This window comes from Anopheles maculipalpis, chromosome 3RL (assembly GCF_943734695.1).
Source record: "Anopheles maculipalpis chromosome 3RL, idAnoMacuDA_375_x, whole genome shotgun sequence".
Classification (NCBI taxonomy): domain Eukaryota; kingdom Metazoa; phylum Arthropoda; class Insecta; order Diptera; family Culicidae; genus Anopheles; species Anopheles maculipalpis.
Window position 1 is genome coordinate 56,830,203 of NC_064872.1, and position 19,425 is coordinate 56,849,627.

The 19,425-nt window shown below is 42.2% G+C and overlaps 2 protein-coding genes across 2 annotated transcripts in view; one reads left to right on the forward strand and one right to left on the reverse strand.

Annotated features, from left to right (window-relative positions):
* The window catches only part of LOC126561676 (SRSF protein kinase 3), a 415,191-nt gene that overhangs the window by 337,556 nt on the left and 58,210 nt on the right, over positions 1 to 19,425 (reverse strand). The window lies entirely within an intron of this gene.
* On the forward strand, positions 7,767 to 17,608 carry LOC126561281 (uncharacterized). The gene is made up of 8 exons (XM_050217260.1): positions 7,767 to 7,857; positions 10,673 to 11,088; positions 11,164 to 11,352; positions 11,437 to 15,271; positions 15,343 to 15,549; positions 15,669 to 16,818; positions 16,897 to 17,306; positions 17,380 to 17,608. Exons 1-8 carry the CDS (start codon positions 7,767 to 7,769, stop codon positions 17,601 to 17,603), a joined length of 6,522 nt encoding a protein of 2,173 aa, XP_050073217.1. The 3' UTR covers positions 17,604 to 17,608.

Consider the following 19,425-nt stretch of genomic DNA (forward strand, 5'->3'; position numbering starts at 1 on the left):
AACCACAAACTCCGAGCGCATTTAACAACGGTACCACCGTTTCCCACCCGAACAATTGCGACTAGTTTTCGTCCGAATGTGTCGCCCTCGCTTCCCGGCGAGGAAAAGATGCAGGACTTTATCAGCAACAGTAGCGTTGGAAAGAAAATCATACAGCCATCCCACTAACTGTATACTGTTGTATCACAATGAACACTACTATGAGATAAGTGGAACTGAAAACTGAAATCTTTGCTTCCCTTTTCACCATTTGTTAGGTGTTGTTAGTGTGCGGAAAAATAGTGCGTTGTGGGAAGTTGGAAATCAAAACATAAAACAACTAAATAATGGTCCCATTTTTTCTTATCTAACGATTTATAAAACTTTGAAACAACAGCAATAGCTCGTTACTATTGGGAAGCTCTATATGGAACCAAAAATGAAGGGTGCGATTCGCGGACGAAAGCGCGCTAGGCGCTGGGATGAAGTTTAGCTTTTCGCATGGGTAGACGCGGATGCGTAGAGTCATCGATACACTATTTATCACTAGCGCAGGGATGCCGGATATGCGTTGTCCGCATACTCCCAAATATACAATGCTAACTAGAAACGGAAGCCTTCGCCCATCGCGCGCACTATTGCGGCGAAATTAATCACAGTTCGTAAGCAGCCGCGTAGCGAGAATGGAATGCCCCATACACATACTTATAGCCATACTGAGAAGCAATGTAGCGGTGTGCAAGAAAAAAATCCCCCCCGTACCCGGTAGATAAACGAAAGCTACAAACAGATATTTCAGCCAGTAGTAGTCCCTCGTTACGAGCAGTTGAAATCGTTGTTATTCACCGTTAAATTGTAGTCGTCGGCGGCGCAGAAGCACGTGGTGTTTTTAGGGGGCGCCCGCGAGAAGTGTTATAACGAATTTATTATCCTCGAATGTACTCTTCCTTTAATCTTTAACGGACTTTCAATTAGATGCGATATGCTGATATGCTCGATGAAAGCCAAACTGTAACTACATTTTACACGGCAACGGCAACTGGCCCGTGCCTAACAAAACACAGTAAACTCAAGTATAGCAATCTTAATGCATGAAAGTGTTATCAAAATACTAAAATTACGTTCCATTGTCACCACAATCACCAACCATCAGAGCTTTTGAAAACGACCACGTGTTATAGTATCGTTTCCGTTTGCCATGCCCGGAGTGTCTTTCGGATTAAAAGAAAAAAAAAAGCATACACTGCACCGGTTCTCGTGTAAGTGTTTGCGTTGTTTAATTTTCATTCTTCTTCTGTCCGACCTGGGTGTAATGGCGTCGTGTAATGAATCGTTAGCTTACCAAGCTGCACACACCACGAAAGGGCGCTAGCGCGTGTGCCGAAGATATTATACAAAGGATGCATATTTTGTGTACTGTTGAAAATGGAACGGATTCGGATGCGGAAGATAGCAAGCTGTTGCAATATGCTACGATTCATTCCAGCGCTGGCGCAGAACCCTTGCGGCAGAAGCAAAGTATTATGGCAAAAGAGTATATTAGTACGGCGAGATACAAGAGTAAAGCAGCAGTAGCAATAGAAAAGTTGATACATATATATAGACACACACATACCTACACTAATGTATTATAACAAAAAAGAACACATTTATGAGTAATAATATTAGCGGTAAGAAGTTGAGCAGCGCGGTTCAGGTCATTACAGGTGGACGACTCTAATAAATGCTGTTAAATATCGCGATTAAAGTTTAAGGGCGTATATGAAGCACAGACATTTGATGCACTGTAAGGAGTGTTCTACCACCCTAAACACACAACCCTTCTACAGCAAACCGCAATGCAATCCAAAAAATAAAAACGTTGATATGCTGCTGTTACGATTCGAGTAACATTACGCGTTCATTGTTAAAAATTGCTAAACTCTCCTCCCGTGTAAAAAATGGTGTGATTAGTTTTTTAAACCACTACCACCTAGGATCTATTTTGCAAACAAGAAATATATAAAGATTTTGTTCTATATTTACACAACAAACAGAGAGAAAAAAGCTATTTGTTTTTGTTAGAAAGTTCCGATTGCTTTTTGCAAAGCATTCTCCTCTTGAACCCGTTGCAGTACGTAATGGGAAAATGAAACAATTTTCACACACATCATAACCATAAGCTCTAGAGCAGACGCCCTCGTGTGCATCTGCAGCAAATGCCTTAAACCAAGCTAATAGCTTAAGTGAATCCATTTTATGCATTTTCGTTAGTAGCTGATGAGATTAATTATTTTACACCCTTGAAAAAACCGCATTCAAAAAAAAAAAGCCGCTAGAGTTTCGACGGTTTTGTACAGAAATTAGCATTCATATCAGCAACATCATCTCCTCCCTAGGGGCACTATTTCCAAATTCTGGCACACACAAAAAAAAAACTTTTTCCACGTGTTCTTCAAAGTGTGTTTTGTCTTCGTTGTGTGTTTCGATACGATGTTTTTAAAAAAAAACCCGTAACACATATTGAATGTGCCAATTTTTCTTCGTGGTTAACATCTTTAAAAGCGGTTTAAAAAAAAAGCAACCAAAAACCAAACATCATTCCGCCTACAATCATAATGCTCAACCATTTTGCGTCACATCACCAACACCTTTCTGCAGGGCTTATAAAATGTAGCGGAACTAGTTGTAGCGTTAATGCTAGTCACTAAAAAAAAAGAAGCAAAAGTAACATGAAACGAAAAACTTTAACTCCATGCTGTTTGTAAGATTTGCTTAGTGAGGTGAAGAAATTGTGCGCGAACCAAGAAAGAAAAATAAACAAAAGCAAAGCAAATTTAAAAGTTGATGAAACGCAACGTGGGTCTTCGGCGACGTTATAGCAAAGTTGAACGACAAATCAAACGCCTACGCCCAGCCTGCACGAACTAACAAATGTTATACGTTTATGCATGAAAGGTAGACATGATGCAAACACAAATAGAGCAGCAGCAAACAAACAAAAAAAAAAACAACATATTAATCGCAAAGTTGAACCAAGCAAACACCAATTGATTGTTTTGTTTTGTACCAAGGAAGCGTAAAAGGGAGTACGGGGCGTGTTTGTTGTTGGCGCGAACAAAATGCGTCCAACCGTCTGCTATATTAATAGTTAAAAGTTGTAGCTTAAATCATGTAGCACACGGCATGGGGTGGTAGAACGCAAATCGCAAAGCATAGTTTAACATGTTGAACCAAAGCCGCTCCCTTAGGGAGAGAGATAAAAAGCAGCAAAAAGAAAGTAACACACTAACACACACTATAGAACATGCAAATACACGGATATGAATATTACATTTCACACGTGGAGCGTTGAAGTGAAGCATAGTAGATAGTGCATACGGTGCATACTGTTTGAAGTTTGAAGCAACCTGCAGTAGAGAGAGAGAGAGAGAGAGAGAGAGAGAGCCCAAACAGGCACAGAGATATAGTTAAGTTCAGGATTTTGATTGTTGATTTTGCCAGCACACCTAGGCTACACCAGGACGATGCAGTGACTGAGGAAAAATACACAAAACGGTACGGATTTATCGGCTATGTACATACACAACCACACCAACGCAGAACTATTTGTTCGTCTGTAGTGAACGTTTTAATTTCCGATTTCTCGTTTTTGAAGTTTGGCCACTGAAAAAAGGCAGTAGGTGTTCTTTCAAAAGCTACAGAGGGAAAACACTTCGATTGGTTCTTGCTGCAGGATATTCTAAGTACACACACACACACACACACACACACACACAGAACAGAAAACAACAAAGTTAAATCAACAAGGCTCAATCGCGAACGCGTTTTAAAATTCATGCCTGCAGAGAGGCAGCAGGGCTTGGAATGTGTGTAAGGGATAAAATGAAAGAATTTAAGATTTGAGGGCGTGATTCAGAGAAAAATAAATATTTGGTTGATTGGAAAAAATATATTGTTTTAATGTGTTTTGCAAGTTTCGTTAACAATCATATTTGATGATGTATGCTCGCTACAAGCCTTACCATCGTTTCCTATTCTTAATTCTCCCTCAGTAGGAGTTGGTCTGCTGCAGAAGACTTTGGTCCCAGTTGTCTCTCTGTTTGGTCTAAACTCCTTTTTCATTTCGTGAAGGACGGCCTGGTCGTATTGCTTAAAACTATTTTACAGGCTAGCTACAACTCACTTTGGTTTGGAGAAATGTTTCCAAACCGTGCAAGGGCACCTTATCCCGGGTGTGCTCGAACGTTTCGCTGTTGTTCCGTCTTCCAAATATAAGACCCAGTTTTTAGTGAGGGCAGTCGCTGATCATGGTGTTTGGAGAGCCTAGGTGCGAATGAGGGGGAGTTTCCTTTTGAGGTAGCTACTACTGCTAGACCCCTAGCCCCTTTTACTAGACCCCTTGAACTAAGCAGCTGCTGGGGCCCTAAGCGGCCGCCTACTCCGCCCACTGTTAGATTCGCTGCTGCGCCCACTGTCGAGGGTCATTATCATTCCACGAGAGGACATCACATCCCTGCGTGTGCTTGAGAGCGTGGACTATGGTTTTGATGGTTTTCCAGGGCCGTTATTCCTCCATCCTGACATCCTTTCAGCCTTACATCCTTATAGTGTTTCTCAGATCACATAACAAGTGTCTCCATGTTTAAAATATTCGAACATGATCCTTAGCTAAGTTTGTCATTGACACCCCTCAAGTTCCCGCCAACAGCCAAACAAAACATGGAGGAAAACCATTGAGAAATAAGTAAATAATCAGCACCAGGAGGGGATGGAACTATGCCGTAGAATCATATCACTAATCTAATTTGATGATTCAAGTACCATCGTCTTTACTTTGTTTACTATAATTGAAGAATGAAAACAAAAAACATTCCCAATTGGTTTAATTACTTTAATAAAATAAGGAGAAACAATATTTCGATAAAATTTACATTGCGTTTGGCAGTAAAATATTTTCTCCCTCCGAAGATAAAAATATTCCGATCTTGTTTGTATCGGAAAGCGCCAACAAATTTTGCTCCAAAATTTGATTTCGAATAACAGGAAAACATACTAGTGCAGGAGGTAACATTTTTCCGAAAAAAACATCGAGTTTTGCTCAGCTGGTAGAAAAAAACATCGCCAAGTGCTTTGCGCTTTGCATACTTAGCGGCGCATCAAATGCTTAGAAATTATAGCTAGCTATAGCTCAAATTCGAAAATTCGAGTTCGAAAATTTGAATTTGAATTTGAAAATTTCATGCACGATATCAGCTACCTCCTCGAATACATGCACTCCTGTTACTACCAGTCGCTCCCAGAAGAAAGTCGGCTCAAAACGAGGCAAATATCGATGCGACAAAATTTAATACCAGATAACAGGAGAGCATACCAGACGAGGAGGTAGCAAATCGAAATTCAAAAAGGTAACAAAATCATTTCTGTCCGCCATGAAACATATTTTTCCGTTCGATTTGAGTATATTTTTCAATTTTATGTAATTTATTTCCACTTTTGTTTCTTTATTTAAATATCTTTTCAAAATACCTATACAGGTTTTTTTTTTTTAATTTTAAAGGGAACTAAGGGGGATTTTTCAAAAACTCCCGAGAAATTCTGCCAGCAGCATTCCCGTGGAAAATCAACGATAGCTCGAACATTCCTGGTCTGATCGGATCGTTATGTATACGATTGGATGCATCTTTGGGCCACGCATCTTTTTTGTCAAACATCCTACTCCGATCCCTCTACCCACCACCCAGTTAATGTGTAAAAACTGTGCAAAATCGTTTTTATGGAATGACTCGGCAGGATTTGGAGGAATTGGGTAGAGATGTTGGACATAAACATGCGCGGTTCAAATACGCATCCAACAATATCCGGAACTTCCCGATCGGATCTAAAATGAGCGAGTAATCAGCGCTTTTCTGCGTGTTGTTGGATGCGTCTTTGGATCGCGCAACTTTTTGTGGAACTACCTAAACCGATCCTTACGCCTAAATTTCTCTATAGCCTTTGTCTTATTTGGATCAATGTTCAACGATCATTAAACTAGTAAGTGTAGAGAAAGTTAGTAGGAAATTCGATGACATGACTTCACATGGATAGCAAAAATCGGACACTTAATTCATCATGTAAATTAATTATGCTGCCTATTACGGGGCCCTTATACCCCTTATACGGAGCAGCTGCCGAAGCCCAAGGTGGCCGCCTATTCCACCAACTGTTAGATCTGCTACTGTTAGTACTGGGACTAAAAAAATATGCTGTATAATTCCAGTTTCGTCCGTGATGAATGCCAAAAGTTCTTCTTCTTCTTATTGGCTCAACTACCTGCTTTATGATACCGGCAATCGATTTCTTAACTAGACTTGCTTAATAGCACGTTGTTAAGATAGTAAGTCCTAACTACAAAGGAACTACCGTATGAATACCGGCTCCACTGCAACCGCTACCGAACCACACGTTTAAAGTTTGAAGTTCGAAATTTTAAGATCTTAAAATCATTCTTACCCCTGTGCAATAGAGGTTCATTTTGATTTTTGTCCTGTTTTCTTCAGCACCACATATTCAATCCTTTAGAAATTGCGAATGTAGTCTCTAAGACTCAAAGCCTCTATAAATAAACGAAAAAAAAATCCTTTAGAAAACAGCTTCTTCAAGCAGATCTGAACGGGTTTACAGCGGAAGTGTTCACCTTTGAGACTCTGATGTGCCTCTATTGCACCAGATCGAAGAAAAAAAAAACCACCTACTCCTGTCTATTTTCCTGCCATTGACCGTTGATGGTAGTTACAACTATGTGAACGTACGACTTCAAGATTCAACAATTTATCTGAAGTAAGTTGAATGATAGTCAAATGTTTGAATCTATGGTCTATTCATCACCGAGACGAGTGACGATTTTATAAGATTAGTAAGCCATTTCCAAATGTCAGCAAGAATTCCTATATTACTCATATGGTATGTTTGGGTATTCTCTAGTTAAACGTTGATTTATGACATTATCCTTAAAATTTCTGTTTCATTAAAAGTCTATGGCTAGCATTTCTTATGCTAAACGTTTATTTGTATTCTCACCTAACTTTATTTATATATTTCTTGAAAAGAAGCACACAAAAAGGCTTGATTGCGAATATTGCGAGACTAGAGCCTAGATCCTAGAGAAAATAAAAGTGGAGATCCTCGTGGAAACCTCGATGATCTGCAGTCCGAATTGTAGGAGGCAGTTGACCTGTTATTCATGTCTGCCTACAAAACAGTAGCTCAATATCCGAAAATCCGTAAAAACGGTGTATTCTTTCGGAGATTTCTTTAATCAATGCACTTCATCAAAATCCTAAAGTACATTCCCCCACACCGAAAGAAAAAAAAACCCCCAGATAGAGCACAAAGGCATATGCTTCGTCACATCCTCAGTAAACAGTAAATGGTAGTGGGTCATAAGATACAGAGAGTGCTTCCTGCATGTGCTGCTTACTGTAGTTGTTGACATCTTCCTGCGGCTCCCCGTCCACAGCCGTATCTGATTTTAATTTATCAGATAACAGAATCAATCGACGGATGCCCGATATTGCCTATCACACACATCACGGCAAGGGTGGCGCAGAAGTTCCGCGACATACACCCATCACAACCATGGTTGCGGACAGTCGATTGTGAGCGGTACCTTCGTGCGGACGGATGTGAGTGCAGTTAGGAAAAAATTAGCACACGGCAAACAGTTTCAGGAAGCGCAAAACAAAACAAAAAACGCCAAGTGCCAAGTGTGTTCTCACTTCATATGTGTTCTCACGTGTCATCTTTAAGCAGCTGTCGGCAGTGCAATGGATAGTGGCAAGGAATGTGCCTTAAGAAGGCTTTCTTTAATCGTGATAGTAACGTTGGTACAAGTGCCTGCCACCGTTTATGCGCAAGGTGAGCAATCGAGTTTAATGTGCGAATAAATGGCTTACACCTGCCAGTGATGTTCAGGAAGGGATTTATTAAATCCGTACTACCGATTTTCTAAATGTGAGGAGTGTACTAGTGTACTAGGAAATCGGACGACAATATTGCAACGTGACAGTGCGGCACATAGGCCGAAAGAAAACAAAAAGAAAACAACCTCATCAAGACCCGACAAAGACCCGAGGGCAGCCAAAGTGATGATAGATACTATCGAAAAGTGACAGCTACAATCATTGGCCATTTGTTGATTGCTTGTTCAAACATGTCCATTAAAACGTCTTCGTCCGAACCAGCCGGGGGGTGTACGTTTTTGATGGATTGCATCTATTCCAGTTGCCTAATGTGTCTCGTTGAGTGTCAGGTATGGTGCAGATATAGAGAAACCCTATATCAGTGCAAATTTCCCCCCATTTGACTCATCACTGCTCGACAAAGCAAAGCGGTTTGTCCCGTTTAAGTTAGTGATAGGCAATAGCCAAAGATTGAGGTAAATTTATTTATTTACAATTGAATATGACGGTCCAATTGAGGTAAATGTTGGGCAAAAATACAATCGAATTACTCCGTTCATCTGGGTCGCGTTTGAGTGGGAGTTTTAAGGTCTGGATTGTTGTTTTGCCAAGATATTACCACAATCGAGTGCAATTAAATTAGTGTTATCAATGGCTGAATATTCGATGGCACTGTATTGTTCATCATTGTTATCTTACTGCTTAGGGTGGTATTACCTCATGCGGCGAAATGTACATCCGTGTTCCATATTATCGTTAGATTTCGACGAGAGATTATCGTCAAAACGACACACCATGCAATTTCTTGTCCTTATCAGACAAAACACGAAGCTATCTGGTTTGTGTTAAGTATAGAAGTGCTTAATCCTAGTGACAAATTTTTGGCACAGAACAACTGTGATGTTCTTAAGATGTAGATCAAACTGTCTGGATCATGGGACTTTTTGAACCTGGGAGATCCCGTTAATTATGTATTTTTCTGTCTTCAATGCAGTTTAAAAAATCACGATAACATTATGCCATTTGTCCCTATGATTCCATATCTACCCCTTTAATCCATATCTACCTCTATAACATCCAACAAGCGCAGAATAATCATACTCTGTCATACTTCATTCGTTATCCCTTCATTCCACTCGTAGTAATCGTAGGACGGCCCGGTGGTGTAGGGACAGGACAGCGGCGCTGGTCTTCAAACGGCGGAACCGGGATTCAAATCCCATCCGGACCGTCCCCCCGCAGTGAGGACTGACTAACCAACTACGTGGTATCGGCAGTTTAGTAAGCCAATTTCGATGGCCGGCATGACCTTAGATCTCGTTAAGCCAAGAAAGAGAAGAAGACTCGTAGTAATGCTTTCCCTCAACAACATGGTTTCCTTCCTAAGCGTTCCACTATGTCCAGTTGAATGTGTTATACGTCAATTTTTATCCTCCCAACTCGTACCTGTTGCGCCAATTGACTCTATCAACACTGAGTTTAAATTGGCTCTTGATAGAGTTTCTCCATTATACATTACTAGATGAATTGTCTCTACTCGGAGTAAGTTGCCAAATTGTTTCATTGTTGGTCTACTTTTTATGTTATCGCTCCTATTCGGTTAATGTTAAACCGATCCCTGTCTTTCCCTTTTGCTTCCGAATCTGGAGTACCGCAAGGAAGTGCCCTGAGTCCTCTGTTGTTTGTCCTGTTTAATAACTTGTCCATGTCTCCTCAATCCTGCCTGCTAATTGTTTCCTTTGCTATGCTGGCGATCTTAAACTGTTCCACCCTACCTCCTCCCTGTCCGACTGTTCTATCCTTCAGGATATCCTAGATCGGTCCGGATAAATGTAATTCTATTTCATTTAGTCGTTCCCGATCTCCTATTATGCCCCCTAATGTTCTCAGTGGCATCTTTGTAAACCATGTTTCGGTCATCAAAGACCTAGGTGTTTGGATTGACTCTGGTCTTAGTTTTGCTGCTGTTTTCGGCAGTACTTGGAGAACACTTCTCGGACCCACTGAGTTTTATGGCTCTGTTGTACTCGTTGGTAAGGACATTACTGGAGTACTGTCCAGCTGTCTGGACCCTCTCTGCTAAGTTTGCTACTCGAAAATTGCCGGGTTGCTCGACCTCTGTTCTACCTCCTTACGAGTCCAGATGTCAACTGCTAGGCTTACGCTCGCTGCAAGATCGCCGCTTCCCAGCTCAAACCTCTTTCATCGCTTCCCTTCTTCTCGATCTCCCAGATTCTCCTATAGCTCCTATGGCTTCGTGTTATAGTCAGATTAAAGCTAGTGATTCATGGGTTTAATTTTCATTCTTCCTTAACCTCCTTGCTGTAAGTCTAGGAATTAGGTAAGGGTAATTAGATATTAAGTTACTTTTGTGTAGTCGCAGGGCAGAGAAGTATAAATAAAATAATTAGAATAATAATAATTTACTTAAATACCTAATTTGAAACAAGGTACCTGACCATAGTCTATCTGAATAGACCGGAAGAACTGCTCATATCTAATCTTCTAGTGATCGTAACAGAAAATGTCACTTTCGAAGAATCATTTGTTAATATGCTCGCCGGTGCTCTGAAGGTCAGTTCTTCCATCTAGGCTCTTAGTCATTAATGTACAAGCAAGTCTTTCTACCACCTACATGATGCTTTGATAAGCTTCTGCCAAATGGAGTACCAGCGACGAACTATCACTGGTAGCAAAGAACCTCGAATTTTGACGCCACCTGTAAATGTAAAGCAATAAATTCCTTATCACCCTTTCATCTCCAAACACAGATTGTTCATCACCAACACTCTCCTTCGGCCCAACGTTCCCGATTGGGCCGGAAATTTCGGCCACTGTCGGTGCAGGCTACACGCTAGCGGAGCACGACGTTAGCAATGTCGCTTCAGTATCAGTTAGTGCGACCGCAGCCAATTTGCCGGTGTACATTGATGCTGTGCTCGCCAACGGCAAACTGACGATTAGAACGAATCAACAGTTTACTAATTACGAAAAACAGGAGGACACCCTATTTTTTCTGCAACTGATCGTCTACAGCTGTGCGTCGGGCTCGTCCGGCGAAATGACATTTCGACAGTTTATCAAAGAGGAGAACAATCATGCACCACTTTTCTCCCAAACGATCTACAACATAGTGGTCCCGTTGCCACTGCCAAGGGAATTTAATATACAACAGTTCATTGACAGTGTAAGGTTACGATTGCATTGATTCCTCGAATGCTTTAGCAACATTGGCGTATGCTTTAATATTGCACCATTTCAGGGTAAAGGCGTTGTAGCGAACGATTATGATATAACCAAAAATAAGGTATCATTTTCCATTGCCGAAAATGATTACTTTACCGTCGAGACAGCGAGTGGGTCGTCGCGCACGCAGTTTATAGCCAATCTGATAACGAAACAAACGCTGACAAAGATACAACCACCGATCTCACTGCAGATTACTGCCGTGGTATGTATGCCGAGTCAACGATGAGCAGTGTATGTGTACGCTAATCTTGCCTAATCTGGTTCTTATTTGTGTGCGTTTTTTTAGGATGAAGGAACCCCTCCGAAAACATCACAAGCAACACTAAACATTGAAGGAGATCCGGTGATTTCGTTCATACCACCGCCAGAGTTTGAGCAAAATCTCTATAGAACATCGTTTAAAATCGGTGATACTTTCACTCCCGTCCGTCTCGGTATGGTGCCGGATACGTACGATTCTACCGTGGGTTTTGAAACTTCCGGTGAGGATGTGGACTACTTCACTGTCACATCTCCAGCTGATAAGAGCAGTGTAACCGTAACCTTACGCTCGGATAAACCCATCGACGAGGAAAAGAAATTGCTTACTCTAACCATCACTGCCAGTCGTTCGGGAACGGAGACCATAGGTCGAACGGCATTGGTAGTGGAGCTGTCGACTGATCCAAAAATTGTTCCCACCTTCGAAGCATCTCTGTACACCGGTACCATCGATCGAGACAAAGTGATCACACTTGACAGTATCAAACTAGTGCCATCCACCAGTGATAGTAGTGTGCGGCTGCAATTGACAGGAGAGGATGCCCAATACTTCACCGCGACGTTTGCTGACAACCAAGTAACGATAGCTCCATCGAGTCAGCTATCTGACGTAGTGCTCAAGGAAAAGAACTTCTTTTTGCTAACTGTGCAAGCGGATAAAGCGAGTGTCGGAACCGGCGAAGCGCTGCTACTATTATCGGTGGAAAAAAGCAACACAAAAGATCTCCATTTCGAACAGATGGTGTACGAGGGTACAATTACGGAATCCGGTGTGTTGAGTGTGCCTGTCGTTAGAATTTCTCCGGATAGTTTGGTGTCAGGTTTGGAGTACAGCTATTCAGGTGATATCACTCTTTTGACCTCTAGCGCCGATACTAGCGGCACAATCACCATAGCATCGAACAACGTTACACCGGAAAAACTAACCGACAAAAGCTACGTTATGCTTTCGATTGTTGCGAAACTGGAGGGAGAAGAAGGGGCGCACGCTGTTGTCATCCTCAAGGTACTGCGCACACCGGTAGTTTTGCCGCAGTTTTCCAAATCCTTGCTGGAGGGTGAAATGGTGGAAAAAACGTTAGCAGTCAGTCTACCGTACGTAGAAATTGTGCCGGAATCATTCTCCACCGAGACGAAACTAAGTGTCGTCGATGAGCGGTACTTCTTCGACATTCAACCATTTAATGCGGATAATGTATTTGAGGTCTTCCTCCGAAGGAATGTTACCAGAGAGATGCTGCAAGGAATCGATCGACTTACATTTACCGTGGAAGCAAGCAATCCCAGTTCGGAGAAAGTCTATTGTTTCGTAGCGATCAGTATCATTCGAACTGCTGCACCAACTTTCGAAAGGCTCATCTACGATGGTGTGATTGATGAATCGAAACAGTTAGTCGAGGAGATAGTGGCCAAGCTAACGCCCGAATCAACTGATGCAAGTGTCGTCTACACGATGGAAGGCGACGATGCAAGCTTCTTCTCGCTGGAATCATTAGTGCCGGTTACGGACGGTGTGCGCATCAAGCTGAAGACAGCGCTGACCGATGATGAGTTTGAAGCTCGTGATCACTTGGAATTCAACTTGAAAGCTACTAACCCAGAGCTGCCAGCTAATACAGTTGTGCCAGTAATTGTGTACGTGAGGCATTCTTTAATCAAAAGTCCTCGTTTCGAAAAACCCCTCTACAAGTCCCGAATCGATGTAGACTTGAAGTTGGTTCCGTTTGAGCAAATCATTCTCGAACCCGGCACCTACACGGACCTGACCACAGTTACCACTCGTAACAGCAACACTGATCTCTTTGAGGTGAAACTATCGCAAGGAATTGTTTCCATACAGCTGCTAAAGGAACTGGATGTGACTGATGTGAGTACTGTTGATCGGTTTGAATTTATTATAGAATGTATCAATCCAGGACAGGCGTCCGGCTTCACTACCATACTAGTCGATGTTGATCGTACAATTGCTCCAGAATTTCCCGACCTATTCTACGTTGGAGAAGTTAACGAAGGTGAAAAGCAAATAAGCTTCAGCCAAAAAGTAGCTCTCTCGCCGCAAACAATCGCTAGCAATACAGAGTACAAACTAGAAGGATACGATAGTTCATTGGTGCGGTACGTCATACTGGACGATCAGAGTTTGAGTTTCTTTTTGCGCGAAGAAGTATCCAACGAGCAAATAATGTTGCGGTCCGAAATTGGATTCATAGTCGTCGCGACCAATCCTGGTGCTAGTCAACCAGCAACAGTGTCCTGTTCGGTAAAAATACTACGCGAAGTTAAACCCATCTTTACGAGTACCTCATTCCATGGGAAAATTATCGAAGGATCTAGCTCCGTGAATTTTGGAACTGCTCCAATTGCTTGGGAGAGTGGAAGCGTGAAGGAATCGACATCATTTACTATCGTTGACGCGTTGTCAAACAACTGGTTCGAGGTGAAGCTAGCAGAGGATGGCAGCACAGTCGACATTCTTCTGAAGCCCGAGGTGAAATGGGATCAGGTGCGATCGTACGTCTACTATCAGCTCATTCTGCAAGCCGTCAATCCCGGTTCCGAAATGACACAGTGCACGCTCGTGATCGATGTAGAAAATCTGCCCGCGATCACACCCACCTTCACCAAAGCCATCTATCGAGGTTCTCTGCAGGAAGGTACGAAGGAAGTAATATTTTCGGCTGCTGACACAATCACCGTACAACCGAGCACGATCATGCCCACGTTTCAGTACGTTGCTGCCAACGGTGATGCCAACCTGTTCGATGTGGTGCTGGTAGAGGATAACCAGTTCAAAGTTTCGCTCAAAGACAGCATTGCACAGAGCGAAATCGAGGGACGTGATATGTTAAGCTTCATGTTGACGATCAACAATGCGTACAGTGCGGATGATACCGCTACCATTGTGATCACTATAAAGTTGGACGATATCATCAATCCGACATTCTCGAAGCTACTGTATAGTGGCACCATCGTCCAGGGTACAACCGAGTTAAGTTTCCAAGAGCCGATCCAACTATCCGCTGGCAGTTTTACGGAAAACACGGAGATAGGTGTCGCTGGAACTGATGCAGCACTGTTTACCATCTCAAGAGCGGGGCCTACGGTCGAGCTAAAGGTTCGAGATGATTCCATCAACTGGAACGACTTAAAGTCCCAGCACTACCTAAGCGTGTATGTACAAGCCACCAATCCTGGCAGCGAGACGTCCACATCGTTCGTTGTGATAGAGATTACACAGCTGCGGCAACCTCTATTCGCACATTCTTCAGCTCACGGGTTTATCACTGCTGGAGAACGAGATGTGCAGTTTTTGGAAGGATCGGAACTAAGGATAGCGATGGACAGTACTGAGCCAGGTTATCAGTGGAATCTAGCCGGAGATGACTATCAACTGTTCGATGGATCATTGGTGGACGATTTGTTTAAGTTTTCTCTAAAAGATTCGGCTTCCGAGGAACAGCTACAGTCTAGGACAATCTTCAAGTTCCGAGTTATCCTTAAAAACCCCACCGGAAATGAGATAGACTCTATCGTGGTGGTAAATCGCCAGCTCTTAGTGCCTCTGTTTTCGAAGAATATCTATAACGGCGCGTTCAATGAAGATCTTCAGTTATCATTGACGGATGCAATAGAGATAACAGGAACGAGCTTTTCAACCGGAGTCCTTGTTACGGTGATCGAATCTAATGTTGACTTTTTATCACTGGAGCAAAATGATCGAAGTGTTCAGCTGAAGCTCTCCCGGACAATTTCAACGAATGATTTTCAGGGTCTCGACATGGTACGTCTTGTCCTGTCTGCTTCAGTTTCTGATGATGTCAAGAGCACCTGCACTGTTACGATACTGGTTCCCGAAGGAAGTATGATTCATCTTTTGTTACCATTTACAAAAACGAATAACAATAACCGCTAATCTTTTGACTGATTGCAGCACCTTGTATTCCCGTACCACCGATTGTGGATTGTTCTAGCTGCTATAATTGTACAACAGGAGGTGTTCAGGAGGATGTACCTGTGTTTGCGAACGGCAATTACCGATTCCAACTTAGGAGAGACACTACCGGTCCAATAGGTACGGTAACCGCTACAGTAAAGGATCCGACAACCGTGGTACAGCATACCATAGTGGTGGCGAATGGTGAGTATCATTTAGTTGTTTAGATTTAAGACGCAAATTTAGTATAGGGAACTTAAGGTACCTAGACAATATCTCATTTATTGGGTGCTCCTATAATAATTTCCTTGTTATTCCTTTAGCCTATTTACAGTCGCTACTTTCGATAACACCAGAAGGAGTTTTAACGATTGTTCATCCAATCGTACCGAACGTGTATCAGTTCTTCGTGCATGCAACGAACACAGCAGCAGGCAAGATGGCTACCGCAAACGTTTGGCTCGATGTACTGAACCAATACGAGTGTACCGAAGGCGAAAAGCAATCCACGGTCGATCAAGTGTTGATCGTGCGTCATCTGGAAGAAGAACGACCATACACAACCATTTTCTATACTCAGTTAAGCTCATCCTGTTCGTACGACTTGATCAGTGAACAGCCAACCGAGGATCAACAACCTTACTTTTACATCGATCAAGCAACAAAATGGCTTGCTTCCAGGAGCTTTGATCGCGAGAATGAAGATCTGTTTGGAGCCATGCAAGTACCACAATTTAAACTTGTAATGCAACTAAAATGTATCGACACGGATGAAACACGTGAGCAAAATCAACGATCAATCGTGAAACGATCGCTCGTTGAAATGGACACAATAAACTACGCATCGGATATTACCATTGTGACCATAATCGTGGATGATATTAACGATAACGATCCTGTCTTCGTTGAACCAACTACCTCCTCAGGAAACACGGTACATCTCGGTTTTCCTGAACCATTATTAGCCAGTAGGCTGTTGCTCTCAGGACTCGTGACCGTTAAAGCGACTGATGCGGACGAGGGTTTAAACGCTGTTGTGCGATATAGCTTGTCGGAAAATACACATTTCATGATAGATTCCGTAACTGGCTCGATTGAACCAACGAAAGATGCTTTGCGAGAATCGGATCTCATCGATCTAACAGTGGTTGCTACGGATCGTGAAGGAGCCGTAGAAGGGCGCAGTACTACCCTGGAACTAGCGGTACATCGCTTGAATGAAGATCATGTCGCGTTTGTTACTGTAGCTACGGTTAACGAGGCAAGCGTACAAGCCATAATAGAGCAGATAAATCTCCAAAATGATTTCAACCTGAAGGTACTCCGTCAAGCCTATATCCCTGAGACAGATACATTACGCGCAAAGCGTAATGCAGTAGCAAGAGAAATTGAGGATTCTACTAGCAACATGCGTTTGATAGTGTACGCTTTGAATGACAACAATCAACTCTTGAGTACGGACGACATCCGGAAGTAAGCGTTTGAAAAGAGCACTTTTTTAACATTTCTTTCTCCAAACTCATGTTATGTTGTATTTCATTTCATTTTCAGCGCTATAAGGAACGTATTCCCAGACATTGGAACATCCGCCATAACGTCATTTGATGATGCCGTTTGCTACGGCAATAGCACGAATCCTTCCTGCCCTTCGACGCCCAGCTGTCCAGAAGAATTGACCGATCGCTCCAGCAACAGTGGCTTAATAGCTTCGACTTCAGTACTGGGAGCACTTCTTCTTATCACCTTGGCTGTTACCATCGTACTGTACCTGAGATACGTGAGGCCATTAATGAAAGGTGCCGACAACACTCCTTCAGACATAGTACAGCTTGAAAATGACTTCGATTCTACACCACCATCAACACCACCAACGTTAGGTGGCAAGAAGGAACAGATCGCTGATCCAGAAGTGATGGAAGATCGGAAAATATCGATTAACATTACTGGTATCACTATGCAAGGTATGTGTGAGAAAAAAAAAGATGGATATAAAAAGATAAAAATATTAACTGCTCCCAAAACACTATTCCACAGAGTCTGAAGATACCAATACAGACAGTAAGCGTCTAGCACGATCTTTAACCGAACGGTTAGATGAGGAAGATGAGTATGGCGCAGCCGTTTTTGGAACATCGAGTCAGGACACGTTCAGTGAACCGAAAAACGTGAAGTTCAACGAAGTAGTCGAACGGATAGAGGTGCAAGAGCATCACAGTGATGAGGAAGATGGTGGCTCAGTATACGAGGAACGATTGTAATGATCCAACCGTACTATTATATAAAAATAAGTTTTAATGTGACTGAATGTCTTGTTATTTTTGCGACTGTAATGTAAATAATAAAAAAGTAAACTTTAATAATTCATGTGGCTTAATTGTTTTGCTGTGTTAAGGATTAGGCTCGAAGAAACTACTAACATGCAGAGGGACGTGCAAACCTCTACCTTTATGTCTGCGAGGAGACAGCATTCGTTGTATATTTTATTCGGAGTTCCACCGTAGAACATGTTCCAGTTGCTGATCTTGTGACATCAGAATCTATTGTGGAAAACTGAAGATCAGATTGATTCATTAGGGAGAGAATAGACTCATCAACGTTCTATTATGAATTCTTTTCGTCAAAGAAGAGTTATTGGATTCGTTGACTTCGACAACAATCGGGATGTCATGAGTCCCGAATAAGTAGCCGCAACATGCTGATCAAACTTGTATGACGAACAGAAGTCCTGTGTATGGTCAGTGATTGTCGAAGATCACCTGCAATGTGTGTAGTTATACTCTTATTTGTTTTTGATAAGGAATTAGATCAATGAGCTAGACTTTTGTTAAACTTCTAAGCGCCTTCTGTTAAACTTTCTAAAGTCTTCTGTATTCACAAAGCATTAGAGCATGAGTGCTTGCACATTTTAAAGATCTTCTTTTCTTTAGATGCAACCATAACAATCTTCCGTTTCCGCTTGACCGTGTTTAATGGGTAAAAGATCTTGGTGTTCTGTTGGAGAGTCGAGAGTAACATTCAACAACCAAAATGAGAACGTTTTGAGCCGTTCAGCTCCCGACTTCCGTGACATCAGGGGCTTGAACGCTCTATTAGTTTCCCTTGTCTGCTCATTGCCTCAGCATTGGAATATGCCTCAGTACTTTGGTCCTCTTATAGCGTGGGAGCTATAGCAATGGTGCAGCGGATGGTGGATGCTGGAGGATTTGTTACCTCGCTTTGTTACCGTTGCATCCTGTACGCTGTCAATTGCTGAGTCTGGAGCCCTTAGAATCTTGCAACACACATGCTCAAGCATACCGTATTACCTTCTTTCTCCTTAATGCCACTCAGGCTACTTCCTTACCCTCAATCATTAATCAACGCACCGTATTCGTCCTCGTCCTCCCCGTGTATAACAGAACATGTGGTGAATTCAGAGAGCATTGTCTAGTCAGGGAAAACAATCTCGATCTCGAAAATCAATATCAAACTAAAGGAAAATTATATTATATTTCCAATTAGGTTGGTGTAACCGTAGACTCCATCCACGATAGTCGATCTCTTCAATCGCATCTGAATCGCATCGAAAGGATTAATTTGCATGTATGGCCTAGTGGATCGTTTAGGTTTCTTTCCATTTGTTATGGTATGAGCTATCATCTCACATAGAAAATGGCGGGCGAATATATACTTTCACGTCACATATATTTCGAACCTTTTGTCCTTTCACCCATTTCGTTCTTAAGGGCTTGCTGATCTCCTGAATCACCAGTTCCCTTGGTGCATCGAGGAAGTTTACGGGTTCAATACTCAAAACGAAAACTATCTTTCCTTCATTTCTTACAAGCTTACAACTTTCACACACGCACACACATACCACACCCATACACAAACACATCGCTGGCACATGTTAAATTTTATCATTTATTCCATACTATATCTTCTACCTGTCCTAATCTCTTTGCGTTATACGACTGGTAAGTAAAATTTAACACAACGACGACTCTACCATTTAGCCATTTTTGTTTCTTCCGTTTTTTCTTTTTTTGCTTGCAATGTATGCTCAAGTATGCGTTTTGTTTTGCTTTTTCGTGCCAGCTG